This window comes from Varanus komodoensis, unplaced genomic scaffold (genome assembly GCF_004798865.1).
Source record: "Varanus komodoensis strain SLA01 unplaced genomic scaffold, ASM479886v1 scaffold6_4, whole genome shotgun sequence".
Taxonomy (NCBI): domain Eukaryota; kingdom Metazoa; phylum Chordata; class Lepidosauria; order Squamata; family Varanidae; genus Varanus; species Varanus komodoensis.
Window position 1 is genome coordinate 12,756,287 of NW_025336347.1, and position 11,085 is coordinate 12,767,371.

The 11,085-nt window shown below is 42.1% G+C and overlaps 1 protein-coding gene across 26 annotated transcripts in view; it reads left to right on the forward strand.

Annotated features, from left to right (window-relative positions):
* MAGI1 (membrane associated guanylate kinase, WW and PDZ domain containing 1) overlaps positions 1–9,683 on the forward strand; it is a 522,735-nt gene extending 513,052 nt beyond the window's left edge. For 21 of the 26 annotated variants that reach the window (XM_044452072.1, XM_044452077.1, XM_044452084.1 and 18 more), the window contains 5 exons: positions 391–481; positions 598–658; positions 2,351–2,497; positions 4,266–4,404; positions 8,669–9,683. In XM_044452072.1, coding sequence (XP_044308007.1) covers positions 391–481; positions 598–658; positions 2,351–2,497; positions 4,266–4,404; positions 8,669–9,429 — 1,199 coding nt within the window. In that variant the 3' untranslated portion in view covers positions 9,430–9,683. Of the gene's footprint in view, positions 1–390; positions 482–597; positions 659–2,350; positions 2,498–4,265; positions 4,405–7,233; positions 7,323–8,668 lie in introns of all 26 variants that reach the window. The other 5 variants (XM_044452090.1, XM_044452087.1, XM_044452089.1 and 2 more) reach the window with 1 other exon arrangement.
* Positions 9,684–11,085: the final 1,402 nt, after the last annotated feature.

The window sequence follows — 11,085 nt, forward strand, 5'->3', positions numbered from 1 at the left end:
AACAAAATGCCAGACACCATAACCCTTGGTAATGGAATTGTTGTCGCATGCACTTGTCTGTGTACAGCTACTGTGGGACAAAGAGAAATGTCATTATTGTTTTCATAGATGGGTTGCTTTTCATACCCCTTTCCCACATAGTAAAGCTTTCTGGTCAATCTCTTCACCAGCGTGTTGTTAAATAAATACTTAATGGTTAGCTACTTATATAACCTGCTTTCTGTTATTGGATTTCTGAAATGTGAACCAGTACAAATCCCTCTTCGGTTGTGTGGTGATTAAAAATGTATTTGATACCTTCGAATGGATTACTTTGGTCAAATGGAACTGTATGTATATCATCATCACAGAAATAGTTTGCCTCAAAAAGATCATTCTTTTATTTTGCAGAATCCTCCAATGCAACTTTATTGACCAATGCAGAAAAAATTGCTACAATTACAACCACACATACTCCACAGCAAATGCCACAGGAGACCAGGTCAGCCTAATGTTGCATTGATCTGCTGTCTAGCTATTACTTCTTGTGCATCATTATTTCCATAAAACTGATCTCTCTCCTTCTGTCACCCCAATCCTTTATTCATTTGTGAACAGAAACAATGCAAAACCAAAGCAGGACTCCCAGTTTGATTTCAAGCCACCCACAACCTCACAGGTAAGGCATCATACGCTTCTTTTAAGCTGCTGCCATGTTAGCTCAGCAGTTTCAGGTTGCATGCCTGTAACCAATTTGCATTGTGGATGCTCCCTCCCTCCCTCCCTCTATTCCAGACATCCCCAGTGGTGGTGCCCATGTATGCTGTGGCAACTGCAGGGACCTGCAATGGCATGCATAAAGTTCTCTAATCCCTGCTCCCTCCATAAGTAAATATTTATGGCATCACCGTTTCTCACTCCGCTCCACCTCTTCAGCTCAATTTTGTCTAGCCAAGCCCCAAGTCAGCCATTATATGACTAGCCACATGCAGGAACCATTTTGCAGTGGTGCCCATAGCAATTTCCTAAAATCCCAATGTGCTTACAGACCTAAAAAAGTGGAGGATCCCCTGCTTTTATTTTGTCTGAGAAACTGAAATCATTGATCAATGTATCAAATGATATTCTGGCTTGAAAGGCTCTTTGTAGCAGAGCTGTGCTGAGACGAAAAAATAGAGTATTGTGGCAAGTTTTGCAATAATATTATCTATAATATTGTTTTGGGTGTGTTAGTAATGCACACTTCATATATATGCCATATAATTGGCATTTTCATTAGATATTGAGCTCCTACTTAGGCTAGGTTACTCTACATGCTCAGAAGCATATTGGAGATAGATGAAGAATAATAATTCATGAATTTCTTAATAATCTCCTTATATTATTATGTATATTCTTCCTTGCTTTGTTGCCTTTATTTTTAAATTTTATTTCAAAGGACAAAAATTATATTGCTTCAGTTTAGCCATGGTGGTAAACTGTTTTCCAAGCTGTATATTTAGAGAACAATCCCAGAATCTTTAGGAGAATTGCTCAGAGACCATAGGATTTTTTGGAGTCCCACTTCCAAGGCTGTGGGCAGAGGGTTCTGAGCCCTGCCCCCACCCCCCACCACCCCTATGCAGCCACCATGGAAACAACTGCAAAAACTGGACAGGGTGTTGATCTTTCAGAAGCAACCAAGCTCAGGGAGTTCCATCAAAGGGGCTGCAGCCCCATCAGTCTGTACCCTCAGAAGGTAATTGAAAATGGCAGTGTGAAGATCACAGGAGTGGCTCTCCAGTTGTGGAGTGGCTCCATGCTGCAGCTGGCTTTGTGCCCCTGATATTGACTATCAGTGCCTTACATACTGATTACCTCTCCTACTGGTCATTGTCACCACAGTGACTAAAGTAATGCTCTCCTGTTGGATGCAAGTTCATTATATAGGCAGGATAAAGTCAGGGATATTTTCTGTGATTTTGTTAGGCAACTTTTTGTCAGTAGATAAAACAAGAATAATTATAAAACAAGAATACATCCACACGGAAACACACACAATATGATCAGTGAGCCTGTAGCTGATCACCTAGGAAACTTCCTTGTGATTAACGTCGTAATGATTATTTAGTTAACTTTAATGCAGTTTGCACAATGAGATTAATTTTTTAAAGAACACCATCATTTGCTCTTAATTTGAGAACTTAATTTGAGATGTTAAGAGGAGCAGACAGAAAACAGGTTTGAAAACAAGTCTGATTTAATGCATTGTTTATCTTAAGTAAAAATCATAATCACTAGTAATAATAATAATAATAGCAATAATATTTGCAATATATTTTGAAGAATAAGAGATGCTGGTTGCAGAATGGTTCTTATTTCTCTCTCCTAGCCGGACCAAGATTTTTATACAGTTGAGCTTGAAAGAGGTGCCAAGGGGTTTGGCTTTAGCCTCCGAGGCGGACGAGAATATAACATGGATCTCTATGTACTGCGGTTAGCAGAGGATGGTCCTGCTGAGAGATGTGGAAAAATGAGGGTATGTTTGTGAAACGAAACCATTTTATGTTGCCCTGCCTTTTTCACTGGCTCTACACAAAGTATGTTGGAGACGCATATCCACTCTCTGTTTCCTGCTTTTTATGTGACACTTGCAAGGTTGATTGGCAGTTAAGGAGTTAGCTCAGGCTGTGAGTCAAAATGGTCTTGCATTCAAAATGGTCTTGCATCCATTCTGCAAAAGGATTGGAAAATCACTCTGATGGGTTTCAATAACCTTGAATGAAGGTATTTTCCACATTAATGTGTTGATACTGGGAGGACAGCTTGATTGAGCTTGAAGTTCCTCCTGCTTTTGATCTGATGTCTGGAAGCCTGCCCAAGATGGCGTTTCACCCTGAACTTCCATCTCTAGCAGGCCACGGTTTGCTATTTTGGATGCTGAAGACTACATCAATCTAGAACCATTTGTGAACATCACATTAGAACTACATAATGTGGTTTCTAGTTGCACAAATAGCTTAACTGACACACATTTTCTAAGTTTCTGTTGTTTTTTAAGGTGCAAACCACAGTCCCTCTCAGAGACAGAAATCTTTGGGCTGGCTCAACTTGCACAATAGCAACTAGGTGCCAGTGTGAGACTAACAAAATGGAAGGTCTCTTGGATTTCCACCCCCTATTGGAATCCTCCCACATCCCCTCACACATCTGAGTCAGTCCCTCAGATCTGTAAGGGGTCTGTACTCATCATGTTGTGGCCGATCGAATGTCACCAGGCAATGTATGTAAATGAGCCTGTCACTGGTAGCACTTAGAACTCTCTCCAGTATTGATTCCAGAGGGACAAAAGGTGGCATGTTTCAAATTTCTCTTGAGAATGAACCTTTTTATATAGGCTTTCCCTTACTTATGAGGAATCACTGTTGCTGCCCTGTTTTATTATTGTGATGATGATGTAATATTTTCATTGTTTTCCACTATTCTTATTTAATGCTGTAACGTGTTCTGTTGTATTAGGCATAGGAAACCACATAGCAATTTTAATGTGTTAGACAGTGTAGCAGAGTTATAAATCAACAGTATATACATTTAAAAGAAGTCTGTGCTTGGGAATTAAAAGTTCTGCACCAGTAATAAGGACCCTTTATGTCCACCCAAAAGTTCATCTGCCCAGTTCCACAAACACAGCACTTCTCACTGCATCAGAAGCTGCTCCAAAAGTTCTCCAAGTTGAGACCAGTTTGTCGAATGATTGCTGGGGAACTTCATCTGTAGTTGGCTTCAGATGAGTTTACCATACAATCCTGCCCATGGATTCACATGGCCTTGGATCAAGAAGAAAAGAGAAAGCAGGAAGACTTCTATTCAGATACAAGCAGAAAAAATAATATAGATTATTTCTTACTTGCCATGCATTTAAAATAGTAATTTTCTTAGCTGTCTGCAGAGCACACCCCATTCTCTGCATGCTCTGGATGCTCTTTGGTAAAATGATTCTTGGCTCCTCACAAGAGGAAGTTTGACTTGGGGCCATTTCAGATGAGTTTTCCCCATGTGTGCATAAGGTGGTAGAATACCTGCCTGAACACTTGAACCAGCTCTCTTCTGGCATGCGTTCCTTTGCACATGTGTAATTGAAAGCCTTTGAGAAATTTGATAGCATGGCTTAAAATTATGGCAGTGGGACCCTTAAGTTTCATTAACCCTTGCTGAGTTTCCACCTGTTCCATACAGTTTCTTCCCAACAATTTTTCCTAAATCATAGGTTCTTTTTTTTTCTTTTTCCTTTTTTTTTTTTTTGGCAGATTGGTGATGAAATCCTGGAGATCAATGGAGAAACCACAAAGAACATGAAGCATGCTCGAGCCATAGAACTAATTAAAAATGGTGGCCGCAAAGTTCGCCTGTTTCTCAAACGTGGAGATGGCTCTGTACCAGAATATGGTGGGTCAAACTATGAAAACATTCCTTTTCTTCCTCCTGGCATCACACCATGAGTGATATGTCTCAAGATCTGAAGCGGGGATTCTTTTTTCCCCCCTCTCTTTCTTTTTCTCTTTTTTCACCAGTGTCTTACCAACCTTGGCAACAAATGATTAATTGCCTCGCTTGTGCTGAATTTTCTCTACACAATTTTCATCCTTTGCTTGCTACTGTGGACTTTTGTGGGGGCACAGTGTACAGGCAAGATCATCTTCCAAGCAGTATTTTTGGTGATCAGAGGGGGCAAAAACATAGAGACAAAACAAAAACCCTACTATCCTGTCCGACCAAACAAGGAATGTTTATTGAACTGTGCCAAACTGTTTCTCAGCGGATGAATTGTTCTCTCGGCTTCTGATCAATGCAGAAATGGGAATCCTGTATTATCCTTCTGAAACTGTAGCCTCTGTTGGGCTTTTGTCCTTGGCTGTTGTCTGTAACCGTAGGCATGACTTCCAAGATGGTGTCTGGGCGTTTGCTGTCCCCTTATAGTTATGTAAATATTTATAAATTTATTTTTTAAAAGTATGCAATACAAAAATATATACACTTGGACCCCTCTCCTATCACCTCCCTTATCCTTTAGAATATCTGTTGGTTCACAACTGTGTAAACTATGAACAAATTCAAATTGCCATTCTCAGTGTTGTCATGACAGAGGAGGGTCACATTTCACTTTCTTGCTAAGGAAAATGAGGTCAGCATTTAAAGAAAAATCCTCTTGTCCCCCAGTGTATTGGAGTTCCCAAGGTAGAGGTTTGGGTGGCTTAGAATTGTATATAAGATTATAATGTCTTATTTATTTGAGATAATTATTCAAATGTATGCCCTCGATGTAGGGCTTCCCCCAAATGTAATTGGTTTTCAACCAGTTATGTTATAAGCACATAAATGAACAGATGTCCTTTATGCTTCCCCATATTTGGGATAATAATATATATCAATAAATTATATTCTTTTTATCCCAGTGTGGGACATAACAACAGTCCCAGTGAATTTCCTTTTCTACATTTGTTCTCCACAAACAGAACAGAGAAATGGTCTGATATCGCACAGCTGTGGATGGAGGGTGTGATTCACAGCCTATGCATATATTCTCACAAAGTGTTTTTACATATGGGAAAAATTCAAGAGCTCTTCCTATTCCTTGCCCCCAGTAGTTTGGCACTCCATTGAACCGGTCTTACAAATGATTCAGTACATGTTCAGGTGTCAGTTCACCTTCTCCTAAACTCTAGGCCTGTATTCAACCACTTGCAAAGCTCTTTCAATCACTTGTAAAAGTCAACATACCTACATGCAGCTTTGTGAGAATATATCTCAAGTGGACTTTTGCCTGGGAATCTGTCGAAGACAGCCAGGAACTTGGAAGCGTGGCAGGGGTACAGCAGTGTAGCGAGCACTATGGGAAAATGTGTCAGTGCAGGTGAGGAGAAGCTCCAAAGCACAGCTTGGGGGCACAGTTGATTAGAGTGGCTGATCCCAAGGGGGAACGTGGGGGACATCTCCTGAAACACCCCACATTTGTTATGCCTATGACGACGACCTGTTGTTTGTTTATTTTTATGTGTGATCTATCATCACACATGGCCTTGTCTATTTATATTTTGTAACATGCTCAAGATCTCTCACTTGGTTGCTCACTATATCACACTTTATGTAGATAGTCTGGCCAAAGCCTCACTCTATAAATTCAAACCCATTTATACTATTTCATGAATCAAATCTCCTGTGTTTGCACTTCTGTTGTATAAACCACTTAGTTGGCCATCTTTCAGTGGGACTAAAGTTGTGTAATGTTCTTTGGCTCTGTCTTTTCCTATGCTCTTTTGCCTGTAAAGTATTGTATCATATGCTAAACATCGTAAATATATCCTATCAAAAAACAAAACAAAAAAGTGCTCCACATCGTCAAGAATGTCTGTTGCACTGAGGATAAAAATCCAACACCAGGGCATGGAGCAGCCAGCTTCTTTTCTTTCTTTCTTCCTTCCTTTCTTTTCTTTCTTTCTTGCTTGCTTGCTTGCTTTCTATTAAGATTTGGCTGCCGGTAACTTTGTAATCACATAACAAATTCCATTTTCAAGCAAGGGGCTGCACTGGTGCTACCATACTCTTACAATGTTTAGGGTGCATTCCTATGCGAGCTTAGATGGAAAAAGGGCCGATCGTTCCCAGCATGGGCTAGCACAGTTGGCAGGGGGATGCTGGGGGGTCGTCGGCTCTTGTTCCATGCAAGCTTGCCCAGGGCCGCACTCCTGAGGGGCTTTGCTTCTTCAGTACTGTTCACTGCAATCACTCACAAGTTGCTTCAAAAATAATGTTAGGTTCCAATATTTTTCTGACTTGATTGAAACGTGCTTCTCTAACGAGGCTGTATATTTTTGTAATGAGTTTTGTACTTATTTTTAACGTTGTGGTCTTCAGTGGGCTTCTTTTTGTCGTTGTTGATTGTTAACTGTTTTTCCTCTAACATTCTGTCTCACTGTTCCAATTATGTCTCTTTCTTCTCTTCTCTCTCAGAATGGATGCTTTAGTTGTCTGGGTTATCTAATCACCTTTTTAAACTGTTTAATTACAATATGTCGCTTTAACAACTGCTGTCTCTGCAGCCTTATACTGGGTGATGCCTAGACAATCCTGACTGGAAAAAAATAAACTTTTCTTTATTCTAAGATTTAAAAAAATGAAGATTTTTTTTCTTTCCTCTTATTATAGGGAATCTAAACATTCTACTTTTCTCTTTCTCTTTCTCCTACTTTTCTTGGTGCCGGGCTCTTCCTTCCTCAGCGATGATACCTCCTAATATCGCTGCATGTATGAGAAATGACAAGCTCGGGGAGTCTTGCTTCTACCTTATGGGCCATAATCAAACTACGGTTTGTAGCTAAAATCAATACTAGGTGTTTCTGTGCTGTGGCCTAATTCTCTCACATTGCTTTCTGCTTTGCTATACCTCTGTATATACGGCAATTCATTCTGAGCATCCTGCAGTTCCTTCAATTGTAAGTACACGGTGCACCATGGTCTCTTGCAACAGACCGCATGGTTCTAAAGTGACTTGGCACCCTTGGAAGAACAAAATATGGTCCTTCATTGTCAAAAGCCAGCTGATAACAATGACACTGTCGTGTGGTTCCCACCCAGAAATCACCAAAATGAAAAGGCCTGCACAAAACCCAAGCTAACCTAGTCTGTCAAGAACAGATTGCATCTGAGAAGAGTATTAACATTCTTGGGAAAAAGAGGGAAGAGTCTTGGACTCCACCATGATTGGTGGCTTTACATACTGTCATGTTAATTTTCTGAGAACACATTTTGGATTCATGTTAACTATTTTATTTAAAATCCATTAAGTCATCTTATGGGAGACATCTGTGTTTTCTCTAAACAACAATTGCAACCATACAGTAGCTCTCAAAACAATCTAACTGCAGTGTTTTGCCATTTTTGTAATAAAGAATTCATAATCATCTATTGCAAATTATGTATGAAGTTTTATCTCCTGCACAAATCTTTGCTTCTTCAGCTTACATCATCTATATTTGGCAAAAGGAGAAATTTAAATACTTTAAAATTTTCATTCTGCACATCTAAGCAGCTTACTGTTGCTTTAATAGGAGCCATGTCCTTCCCCAGCCTTCCACCTTTCATTGTGTGTGTTTAAGTTGAATCATTGTGGCAAAACCAAAATTGTCCTTAAGACACTCCTGCAATATATTGAAACTGACACAGCAGAATGTTTTGTGTTCCTTACAACAAAATAGAAATTTATAAATACAAATTAAATGTGTTCTTCCCATGAGGACAATTCCCTTCATTTTTTTAAAAAAAACCTAATATTAATGTTTAAAAATTGACCTTTTATGTGGGGAGCTGGCAACAGTGAAAGGGAAGGGAGGATATGGAGGTTTTGATTGTAAAGGACCTAAACTAGCTCAACATATTGTCATTTGAATCTGAAAAAAATTAAAACTCTCCTCTTTCTGATGTTGAGGATCCCGGAGTCTGGCCTAAGATGGACAGAGCCAGGACAAACATGAGTACTAATATATAATTCTCATCTTTTGTGGTTACTGAAATTAACAAAAGCTTCAGTTAGTTTCCTACTGATTAAATAACAACTGTTTGTTTTTGTCACTATGAAGTCTGAGGAATGAATGACTGGTCTCAGACTCAGAAATGAAGCCAGTGGTACCAAACGTTTTGTTGTTGTCTTTTTCAGACCCCAGCAGTGACAGGAACAGTCCAGCCACAGGTTCACAAAATGTATCGGAAGTGAAAAACATGCCATCTGACAGACGTCAACACTCATCATTGGAGCCCAGTTATCCACCAGATCTTCACAAATCATCACAACATGGAGACAAGCGGATATATTTTAAGGACCCAAAAGGCAGCAGAGAGTTTGGCAAACAATCCAATGAGCACCACACATGGAATGGAACTTCTAAAAACAGCAATAGCGTAACAGGCAGAAAAAAAGACAGGTCACCAGAAGGGAGGCAAGAACGACACCCAGACCGAATGGTGGTGATCAATGGACAGAAACGGAAATCTCCTGAAAAAAGGAGGGAAGGTACTAGGAGTGCCGACAATACTTTGGAGAGAAAGGAAAGACATGAGAAGAGGAGAGAATTTTCTCCAGAGAGACGAAGAGAAAGGTCACCAACGCGCAGGAGGGATGGCTCTCCTAGCAGGAGGAGGCGGTCGCTTGAAAGGTTGATGGATCCAAGGAGGTCACCAGACAGGAAGAGAGAGAGCTCCCCCCCTGAAAGGAGGGCAAAGTCAACTGACAGGCGAAGAGAGAGGACCCCTGAACGAAGGAGAGAGAGATCTCCTGAGAAAAGAAACAGAGATGATAGAGTTTGTTTCCGGGAAAAAGAGGAGCGCACTCTGAAATATGACACTCATAAAAATAACAGGCACCCAACTGAACAAAGACGGCGACTGTATAAAGAGTGTAGTACCGACCTCAGTATCTAGTGGCTTCTGTATGTCCACGATACAATTGCGGCCTTTCCAGCATTCAGAGTTCCCAAGAAGGAAGGTAGCAAACCTGAAATCCATGTTAGTTCTTCACATCAAAAGCAGCAATGTGGATGAAATCTAATAATGAAACATAGAAACACAGAAACAGAGCAAGTCAGAAGGGGCCTCCCGGGCCATCTAGCTTGCCCCCTTCCCCGGCCCCAGCTGGCTCTGCTCACGACATGCCCACCATGTGCATGTCCAGCCTATCCTTGAACACCCGCACCGATGGGGCCTCAGCCACCTCCCATGGAAGCCCATTCCACACCCTCGGGGTCCTGACTGTCAGGAAGTGCTTCCTGGCATCTAAATTGAACCTTGGCTCCCTGAGCTTTGCTCTGTTGGAGCATGTCCTGCCTTCCTCTGCAGGGGAGAGCAGGTCTCTACCCACCTCCGTGTGACATCCCCTCACATTCCTGTATGTCGCCAACAGATCCCCTCTGAGTCTCCTCTTTCCCAGGCTGAAGAGACCCAGTTCCCTCAGTCTCACCTCATACCCCATCCCCTGCAAACCGGCCACCAACCTTGTGGCCCTACGTTGCACTGACTCTAGCCTGGCTATATCCATCCTGCAATGAGGGGCCCAAAACTGAACACAATACTCTAGCTGCAGGTGCACCAGCGTTGTATAGAGTGGTAGTAATAGCTCTCTTGATCTAGAAGTCAGACTTCTGGCTATGCAACCAAGGGTGGCGTTCGCCCTCTTGACCACCGCATCACACTGCTGACTCATGTTTAGCCTGCAGTCAACCAGCACCCCGAGGTCCCTTTCACAAGTGCTGCTCTCCAGCCACTTGTCCCCTAACCTGTACTTATGACACCTATTCCTATGCCCCAAGTGCAAGACCTTGCACTTATTCACATTGAATGCCATCCTGTTGTCTCCTGCCCACTTCCATAGTCTGTCCAGATCCTTTTGGATCTGGAGTACCAAATCCTCAGTTGTGGCCACTGCCCTGGTTTTAATATAGTCTGGGAATTCGATCAGCAGACTGTTCATCCCTTCTTCCATGTCGTTGATGAAAAGATTAAACAGGATCGGCCCCAGGATTAGAATCTGATCTGTCAGGACATCATCCAGGGTCTCAAGTTGACCTGGAGGGCAATAACATATCCCCACTGTCGGGTCCCTCTCCCTGTCAAAACCCCTTAGTTTCACCCAGACTCCCTCTACCAGATCCCCATCTGCGCTGCATCCTATCCCTCCCCTGACATATAAAGCTATGCTCCTGCCCCTCTTTCCATTCCTGTCCTTTCTAAACAGGTGGTACCCCTCTTTGTTTCCATTCCAGTCTTGCCTTTCATCCCACCAAGTTTCTGTGATCCCCACCAGGTCATACCCTCCTATTCCCAGGAGAGCTTCAAGCTCTTCCTGCTTATTACCCGTGCTCCTAGCATTGGTGTACATGCACCTCAACTCCTTCCCACGGTGGTAGGCGGCCATGCCCTGGCCCTCACCATTGCTACAGTGGCCTCCTGGCCACATGTGCTCCCAGGCTGGGGTTTCTGTTGGTCCCCCAAGGCCTCAGCAGCCCCAACCTGTTTCCCAGCTCCAGATCTGTGCCAGGAGGAGGAGAAGGAGGCCATGCTTGCCTTCTCCTCCTGCGGGTG